The sequence below is a fragment of the Equus quagga genome, chromosome 21 (genome assembly GCF_021613505.1).
Source record: "Equus quagga isolate Etosha38 chromosome 21, UCLA_HA_Equagga_1.0, whole genome shotgun sequence".
In the NCBI taxonomy this organism is placed as follows: domain Eukaryota; kingdom Metazoa; phylum Chordata; class Mammalia; order Perissodactyla; family Equidae; genus Equus; species Equus quagga.
In genome coordinates, this window is record NC_060287.1 from 36,846,187 (window position 1) to 36,855,787 (window position 9,601).

Consider the following 9,601-nt stretch of genomic DNA (forward strand, 5'->3'; position numbering starts at 1 on the left):
GCTCATCAAACCATGCTGAGGCAGCGTCCCACATGCCACAACTAGAAACTAGAAGGACCCACAACGAAGAATATACAACTATGTACCGGGGGGGCTTTGGGGAGAAAAAGGAAAAAAATAAAATCTTAAAAAAAAAAAAAGAAAAATGGTTAAGACGGTAAATTTTATGTTATGTATACTTTAACACAATAAAAAAAATTTTTTTTAACTGTTTTGACAGTGGACGCCCTATTCAACTCGAGCTCCACGACGTTCCACCCAAGCATATCAGTTTCCCGCCACCAGGAATAAACCAGCCCCCTCTCACATCTTCCCGCTCGGAGGCCCCTCCCCTCCCCAGGGGATTGGCTGACACGGTGCTTCTGTCCCCGGAGACGGTCCCCAGTGCTGGGCCAGGACTCACTTAGGCACTGAACTGGCCTCGCTGGCGGTGGTGGCCAGCTTCCCCAACACCAGCTCCATGATGCGCTCGTCCGGCGTCGCAGTCACGGGCTCATCCGGTGGGACCTCGGTAACGATCTCTGCCACTTGGTCTGTGTGAAGGGGATGGGACAAGCCACGTCACCACCAGGGCAGGGGACCGAACCCAAGCGAACCAACAGGACACGCCCACGGGGACTGCAGCCAGGCCAAGGTTGGAGACACGGCTTGCAAGATTTACACAGAAAAAAACAAAAAAGATGGAGAAACTAGCAATGTTTTAGAATCCACGTATTTACCTGTCTACACAGAAAAGCAAAATGTTATTCTTAACTCAAAACTGGAGTTATACATTGTGGTTCTTTTTTTAAAACGACAGCAGTCATAAGTCTATACCAACCCCAAGCAAAACATTTTGATACATAAGGGGACCTGATAACCTAATAAATTAGTCCTGACAGAGGTTTAGAAATATTTTTATCATTAGACAAGCCATCTTGAGTATGTTCAAAAGCAGATAACCATTTTATACAAGGGTCAAATATCAAATAACCACAATACTAGGGACCCAGGCCTGAGCCTCTGGACAAAAGAAATACGGCAAGATTACATTTCACCTACAACGTGTGTTCCTAATGCAACTAATAATTAGTGAAATAATCACTCACTGAGCTTTCCGCCCCCTTCTCCCCTTCTACCTGTTTACAGGGAAATAGGGAGACCGCCCAGGGGGGTTTGAGCCACTCCTCCTCCTACCAGCTCCAAACCGGGAGCCGGCGGCACCCAGAGCAGCAGAAGTGAACTGAGACTACTGTGGGAAGGCCGCGCCTCTGAATTCTCTGTTTTAATTCTGAGAAAGAATAAGGATTTCTTCTCATTCTCACAAAAGAAGTCCTGGGATATACCAGAGAGCAAAAAGAAAAACTGCCCCGGGGTCAGAAAAGAAGGCAGGGAGGGGACCCGTGTCTGAGCATCACGTCTGGTCCTCACGTGTGAGGCCCACCAGGAACCCGCTGGTGCCAGGCAGTGCTGGCAGAGGCTGCGTGAAGACCAAGGGGACAAGACCTTGCAAGACTGTGCATGGAGAAAGCGGGTCAAAGTTCCCTCCAAACTCTGCTGAGGATAGTGTATAATCAGAGAACAAGCTTAGCCATGGCCTGGAAACAAGCTATGTGCCCATGCACAGGCAATGCGGGAGCAGACGGCGGGGCGTTCACACGATGAACCAACCCTGCTCGGCAGCAGAGGAGAAGGGGCACCCAGAAACCTACTGTGGACGAGGCTCACCCCATAGGCCACGTGCAAGACACTGGCCACAGAAAGAGTGCCATCCACGTGAAATCCCAGGATGGGAAAGACCACTCCATAACAAGGAGGGAAGTGGCTGGGGGATGGAAACGTTCTCTGGCCTGATTAGGGTGCTGGTTACACAGGCGGACCCATCTGTCAAAGTCCAAAATTCGCACACTTTCTGGTGCAAATTGTATTACATGTAAATCGCACTCTAAAAGCACTGATTTAGAGAAAGAGAGAAGGGCTTAGATTCCATCTCCATGTGGTCTCTCTAGGCTGAAGTTTCCCACCCAGCAGAGTGGAGACATGGCCTTGGGTTCCTCTCTCCTCCCTGGTAGTTGTCTTCCAGGACCATCCCCCACCTGCTGGCTCTTCTCCCAGGACCAGCCCCCAGCTGCTGGTTCCTCCCCCAGGACCACAGCCCACCTGCTGGCTCCTCTCCCAGGACCAGCACTCACCTGCTGGCTCTTCTCCCAGGACCACCCCCCACGAGCTGGCTCTTCCCCAGGGCCAGCCCTCACCTGCTGGCTCCTCCCCCAGGACCACCGCTCACCTGCTGGCTCTTCTCCCAGGACTAGCCCCCACCTGCAGCTCCTCTCCTGGAACCACCCCGACCTGCTGGCTCTTCTCCCAGGACCAGCCCTCACCTGCTGGCTCCTTGCCTTCAACGATGACCAGAGGCTGCTCTGGTTTCGACACTTTGGGTTTCCTCCCCCTTCGAGGCTTTTTCTTGTGCTCTTTGGTGGCACTGACGCTCTTGGGGACAGCCGGAGGCTCCCCACGGGGCACGTCGGGCTCCTTCTCGGGGGCTGCTTCGTGCTGGCTGGTGGGGGGAAGGCTTTTGGCTTGTTCCAAGTGACCCACCAGATGCTCTGCAGGAGAGGGGACAACCACAAGGAAACAAACGAAGACGCTGAGGAAGAGGTCAGCCCACCCCCCTTTGTCTGTTTTTAATTTTATTTGCTAACAGTGTGCCCTTTGCATAGCTAAACCAACTTTATTTCCACTGCTTTTGAAAAATAAAAGCATTCCCACTGCACCAAACATGAGTACTATTTTAAAAAGTGAATTAGCAGACAGAAGCTGAGCGGGTTCACCGTGAACACAGTTTTGTAAAAACTAAACGTGTGCATGCACATGTAGGTGCAAAGAAAAACGAAGGAGGGAGACGTCAGAATACTCATGTGGTCCTTGCCAGGTGGGGACGTTACAGGCAATTTTAATTTTCTTTAAGCTCATTTGTATTTTCTAATTTTTCTATAATGAATATGCAATATAATTACTTAAAAACGCAGCCTCTAAGGAGAAATATTCAATTCATGATAAACAAAATTGTCTTTAAAAACACTGCATGAAAGCAAAAACCTCTGCTTTATCTTCAACTGAAGAAAAGCCTCAGAAATTCCCAAGGAAAGATAACAGCAAGAAACGCGGGAAGCAGGAGGCAGGCGGGGATGGGCACCAAGTTCAAGAATGGCCCAGGTCCCCAAACGAAGGCAAGGCCAGCTCAGACCAGCTGGACAGCAGGGGCCAGCAGGAGGGGTGACCCAGACAGGGACCAAGGCGCTCCAAGGACAGAGGCGCCCATGCACACTGATTCCTCCCACTGTAAATCTCAGCTGGTTCTACACAGGCGTTAGTGTGAAGCGGTGGCTGTTACTTCCGCTCTTGCTCCTTATTTAGGGACATTGTGTTGAGTGAGGGCCCTCGAGGAGCTGTATCTAGGGAGGGAAGAAAATTAACAAGCAGACACACTGTAACGTGTATAACATGACACGTGTTGTAGGAAGGGTTCGGCAGCTCAGCCACATTGCACAACAAGCTAACGATGAGCCCGCCTGGCTGAAAAGGCTTGGAAAGATGAGGTAAGATAGAGACCCACCACTCCTCCCAAATTGTAACACACTGTGGGCCTAAGAGAAAGAAAACAGATCCCTGTGTGGTGGCAGACATGGAGAGAGCTTCAAGGCAAAGCGTAAAGACACAGCTGACCGGGCCCCAGGCTCTCACACACATGCAGGTCTGGGAGACCTGCATCCGGTCTACACGGGGGTCCAGGAGTGAGCTGCTCACGTAAAGCCTGGAACATCCCGATGGCCACGTGTCTTGCCCCCCCTTGAAAAGGGATGGTGTGGAAGTGACAGCGCGAATCAGAGTGAGGTCCACACAGGACTCTCTAAATTGAACTTAGCAAGCTGACCCGTGCCGCCCCCTTACCATTCAGGAGCTGCAGCTCGAGGAAGGAGGAGGAACACACTTTACACACCCACTGGCTGGGCTCCGATTCCACCGGAGTGCTGTTTTCTGGGGTGCCTGCAGCTTCGAAAGAGAGGAGGAAAAGGTGACCCACAGCAGAGCGTCTCTTGGAGAAGCCCCAGCCCCGCGGAGGATGCACCTGTCCTGACAGGTGAGATGCTGGAGACCGTAAGAACGACAGCTCATGCTCACGAGCACCCTCAATGCTCCAGGCACCGTGCTGGGGGTTTGACACACATGGACTCCTCCAGTCCTTGTGAACATGCCCATTTCACTGAGGGGGAAATTGAGCACAGAGAGGTGGAGCCAGGCAGCCTGATGCAGAGTCTGTCGCCAGTCACAGAAACACAACTTCCTCCAAGAAGCTGGTCCAGTGGGACCAAATGCATCCCTACATAAGGCTTCAAGAAAAAAGTGCATCCTCCAGACCAAAAGGAAGTCCTCAATCTCTCATTGGCTCAAGCGACAAGAACCCGCAAAGGCCAGTCAGTGGTGCCCTGAGCCTAGTCTGGCCATGACTCTAGCCCAGCGCTGTCCAACAGAACCTCTGCAATGACAGAAATGCTCTGCAACTGCGCTTCCAGCAGCCGCATGTGGCCAGTGCCCCAGAAGAACAGAATTTTTAATTTTATTTAATTTGAATTTAAATTTACATAGTGACCCAGGGCAAGCGGCTGCTGTCAGGGCAGTGACTCTGGCCTTCACTGCACTCCCAGGGGAGTGTGAGGACAGAGGAGATGACCAGGGTTCATGCCACGCAGACGGAGAGCCTGGTTGTGAAGAGGGGATCAGAGGCTCCTTTTAAAAAAAAAAATTACTGATGGTCTCGTGGGACCTAAAAGTTCATGATCTCCTGGCCCAGCCCAGTTTCTCTCTCGTCTGGCAGCCTGGCAGGGCTGGCCTGGGGCCACGAGCCCTCAGCACCACTCCCGCTCCATCACTGGACAGCCTCTGTGGACACTCATGACCCATTGCAACATCCCAGGGGCCGCTCACACAGCAAACTCCCGGGTCCTTGAGAAAATCATCCAGAACTGCGATTCACATGCATTCAGTACCAGGAAAAAACACACCTCTTTCTGCATCTAAAACCAGTGATAAGTTTGCAAAGGATGGAAGAAAAAGATGCAGACCATTGCTGCAACTGTTTGCCTGCATTTTCTGAGTCCTCTAAGATAACAAGAAGGAAGAAATGTAAACGCGATAGGAAATTTTTTGTTACACTAAAAACAGCAGAAAGTGTCAGGAGTGAGGGCCACGGGCAGCAGGGAGCTGCTATGGGGTGTCCCATGCAGACCAGCCTCCGCTCTCTCTGGACTCGCTCTCTGAGAATGTGCCTCAGATGGAGGTCAGGGATGAACGGAAATCAGAGCCGAAGTCCCATTTCTCATTCATCTTCCCAAACCCACATGGTGCCAAAGAGAGAAAATGACACTGACACACGAGAGTTTCAGACGATGAGGACGAGGAGCGGGTTAGCTGAAGGCCGACCTCGTGGATCAAAGCAGTGAATGAGCTGCTGTCCCCAGCAATAAGGTCCCCACCCCATGGACGCGAATTCAAACTAACCCAGATAAGAAACCCTTCTCTTCAACCAGTGCTCTGATGCTAGGTCAACAGGACTAATTAGAAGAACTAGTCACCACTACTGTCCTCTCATCAAGGGAAGTACTCTATTTTCCAGGGCCAATGTTAGCTCAGGGCCAATCTTCCTCAGCAAAAAGAGGAGGATTGGTGGCGGATGTTAGCTCAGGGCTAATCTTCCTCAAAAAAAAAAAAAAAGCGCCAAGAGTTCTTGAGTTAAAAGGGTGACATCATATGTGATTTAAAATAGTTTCCCAAATGTTATGAAATATGTTTATATTTTATCTTTTTCAGTAGAAAAGCAATTTTGAAAATTTGATGACAACAGCCAATTCTGAACCCCACGTGCCCGCCCATTAAGACGCATTATGCTTCTTGGGCCTCCTCCTTCATCTGTCAACAGGCCAAGGTTTGTGTAAAGAAAGAAAATCAACCTTAATGTGAGCTGAAGATAAAAATGTAATTAGAAAGTCAATCCACTCCCAGAAAAAAATTAGTAAAAATTAATTTTTTAAAGAAGTGTGTCACTACTCCTTCATGTTGAAACCAACTTTTCTCTATGTTTAGAAGTCTGCTCTGCCAATCTACAAATTGGCTGATTTCTATAACAAAGATGCATTTTGAAGCAAATTCAAAAAAGAGAATTAAATTGAGTCTTAGCAGTTCTGACGCTCACCAAGAAAGATTCTGAATAATAACGTATGGGAAGACAGCTTGTTGGCCCACTGGCCACCAACATGATTCTTCTAGAACATCCTGGTGATTCCTAAGGCCCCATTTCCCTTGCTCTGTCCCATCCCCCTGGGGTCAAAGGTGCAGCAACAGCCACAAAAGGCCCCCTTCCCTCCACCATACAGCAGTGGTCTCACGGGCACATCCAGACTAGAGGCCAGGATGGGGAGCGGCCCCATCACCGAGAAGGAGAGAGAAGCCCCTCTCTCAGGATGCGGGTAATATGAAACACAGGGAAGACCAGTTTTCCCTTATTTCTGGGCCTCTCTTCACAGGTCGTGTCTACTCTGGTTTCTAAGAAGTGGGCAGTGGTGGGCTCACAACGATGGCCTTAGCTGGGTAAGGCATTCAAGACAGGCACCCAAGACTGCTCTGAGCCCCAGGCATTCAGGGCGGGAAGAGCTGGAGCAGGGTTCTAGAAGCTTCTGTGCCAGGAGAGGACTCCTGGGGACTTGGGGAGGAGGGGCTTGAGGAAGGGGCTGGGTGGGAGGCCAGGGTGGTGGGAGCAGTGCAGGGGGCCCTGGGGCAGCTGCTATGTCACTATTTTACCAGGTATACCAACAGCGGATGTTACAGCTGACCCCAGGGAAAGCTGGCCAGGGAGTTACCAGCATGGCCAGGACCAAGCAATCATTGGACAGGAGATGCTCTCAGGAAGAAAATAAATCAGGAAGCTAATAACCAATCAGTTAAAAGCAGTCAGTAACTTCCACTACATTTCCAAGAAGTCCCTGCTGGCCGTCTGTCTCAAAACAGAACGTGAAAACCATAAAAAGTGTGTCTACCAGGTTAGCACACCTAAGTTGCTTATTTATTTTCCCAATCTGAAAACACGTTTAGGTGACCGTGCTTCCCAGTTTCTGCTGGCTGTCCCGGCATAATTATTAACAGCGCCCCGTGTCTCAGGTCTGGAGGAGGAAACACATGGTCAGCCCGCATTCCTGAACGAGCGGTCAGGACGAGATCAGGAGGCAGTCGTACTGGAGGACACAGGACACGGTCACAGGCCACTTCACTAAACTTCTGCTCTCAAGCTGAGCTCCAGATTAAAGAGCTCTCCGGCAGGCGGAATGCAAACAGAACCGGATCTCTGACAGGGGCGGCAACCTTTGCTTTGACTTTGACCTTGAGAGTCGTGAGGGGCGTGGCATCATCCAGGACACAACCGACAAGGTCAGCCTCTAACAACCAGAACCGGACGTGCAGTCTGGGCTGATCCTGGGGCACACCTGGCGATGCTGTTCCGGCCAGAAGGAATCGGGACACGAGAAAACCGGGTCAGGAAGATCTTAGTGTTCTCGGATAGCACCCCATGAGCCCAGCCTCTCATGCTCGAAAGTGATGCCTGACCCAGGTGGAGCGCCCCATAAAGCCCAGTCTTGCTCTGCAAACACCTCTGTGAAGAAGGTAAACCCTCTGCGGCCACCAGAGCCAGGAGCACAGGCCCTCTGCCTCCTGCCCACGCTCCCCAGGCATCCTCAGCGCCCACACTCCACCACCCCTCACCCAGCCTGTAGTAGGCTGAAGAGTAGTCCCCCGAAATTCACGTCTGCCTGGACCCTTTGGGATCAAGATAAGATGAGGTCAGGGTGCATGAGGGTGGGCCCCACATCCAATGACTGGTGTCCTTCTAAGGAGAAAGCACAGAGACACAGGGAGAGGACCACGTGAAGACACAGGCAGGGATCGGGGCAACACATCTACAAGCCAAGGAACACCGAGGGCTGCCAACGACACCAGAAGCCGGGAGAGAGCCCAGGAAAGGATTCTCCCCGACAGCGTCCAGAAGGAACCAACCCTACCGACACCTGGATCTCGGACTTTGGGCCTCCAGAGCTGAGAGACGACACACTTCTGTCCTTTAAGCTCCCATCTGTGCTGCAGCCTCCCAGACTCCCCCCGTCCCCACTGCGCTGTGTGCCCACCAGGAGCAGGGACAGCCAGGAGGGCTCCATCAGGGAGCAGTGCACAAAACGTCAACCACAATGTGCACCCAGGACAGACCAGAACCTTCCAAACATGTTCAGACTCTTACTCTGGAGAGCCGTTTGCATCACAACACGTTCGTAAGAAGGAAAGCATTCTCTCATCAGAGCCTGTTGTTTTCGGGCTCAGAAGGAAAGTCAGTGTCTATTTCTCTCCCTTGAGCAAGTAATCTTTGTTCAACAATAAACCTGCTCGCCCTGGGGACCCGGTTAAGCACGTGACCTGCTCTCCTGCAGGTCAAAAACGTCGAGCCTGAGCAATTTCACGCGGCCTCTCCAGGTTACATGAAGAGGACCTGTGCCACACGGACCCTCAGTGTGGGCAGAAAGGACTGAACTCAGTGGGCCCTGCACAGGGCGATGCCCAGGCCCGGGTCGGCAGGAGGCATATTTTTATTAGTGTTTCCAATAGGAATGTTGGATTTGGGTGAATCACACAGATGACCTTCACTAGGTCTTTCTTTGAACACGTGCACAGACACGTACACACATAGACACAAGTGCACGTGCATGCAGGCACACGCACACACCCCAAATCCAGGAGGAGGCTGCTACAGGGTGGACAGCCCAGCACTAGAGCCAGATTCTGAGTTCGAATCTGGATTCGTCCCTCTCCTGCACTGTGACACAGGGCAAGTTCCTGAACCTCTCTGTGCTCCTCCCAGGGGGCATTTCCTCTGCCCCAAACCAGGGACGATAAGCCTGCCTCAGTGGACTGGGAGGATGAATTACGGTGCAGAAGCCCCGAGGGCAGGGCTCAATGTGAGCCGTGGTACCCAGCCCCCAGACTCACTGCGCCAGAGCCGGGAGCGAGACCTTCCCCCAGGAGGTGTCCACTCACCTAGGGGCGAGCTCTTCTGATCGTCTCTCAGCCCAGATATCTCACAAGCAGAACAGACCCAACCATGTGGGGTCAAGGCTTACCCCTCGGTGCGCCCCACGTCCAGTCAGCTAGGCCAGCACAATTCCTCTCGCTAAGAGTCAGGTTACTGCATGGGGCCAAGGGGCTGTCGGTCCCCGGGGCAACGCACCACGGGAGGCAGGCTCCAGGGCACAGAGGGGGCGTCGCCACGTACCGTGGACACTGGAGCAGGCCTGCTTCAGCATGGGTTTGTCCATCTTCTTGGCGTAAAAGGCCGCGTACCACACACGCAGCTCGGTGCCGGCGGGGATGTCCCGCGAGGTGGTGAAGTACACGTCGCTGCCGTGCTGGTAGGCCGTGAGGTTCTGGTGCTCGGCCTCCACCGCCGGCCGCACCAGCATCATCCAGTTGCAGTCATCCTCGTTGGAAGTGTCGAAGCACACGGGGTGCCCGTCCTTCTGGAACACCT

At 52.3% G+C, this 9,601-nt stretch overlaps 1 protein-coding gene across 1 annotated transcript in view; it reads right to left on the bottom strand.

Annotated features, from left to right (window-relative positions):
* The window catches only part of LOC124231507 (PR domain zinc finger protein 15), a 74,837-nt gene that overhangs the window by 34,662 nt on the left and 30,574 nt on the right, over positions 1-9,601 (bottom strand). The window contains exons 5-8 of the mRNA XM_046648321.1: positions 9,347-9,599; positions 3,931-4,032; positions 2,361-2,585; positions 404-533 (exon numbers count right to left, since the gene is read on the bottom strand). Of these exons, the coding sequence (XP_046504277.1) occupies positions 404-533; positions 2,361-2,585; positions 3,931-4,032; positions 9,347-9,599 (710 nt within the window). The remainder of the gene's footprint in view (positions 1-403; positions 534-2,360; positions 2,586-3,930; positions 4,033-9,346; positions 9,600-9,601) is intronic.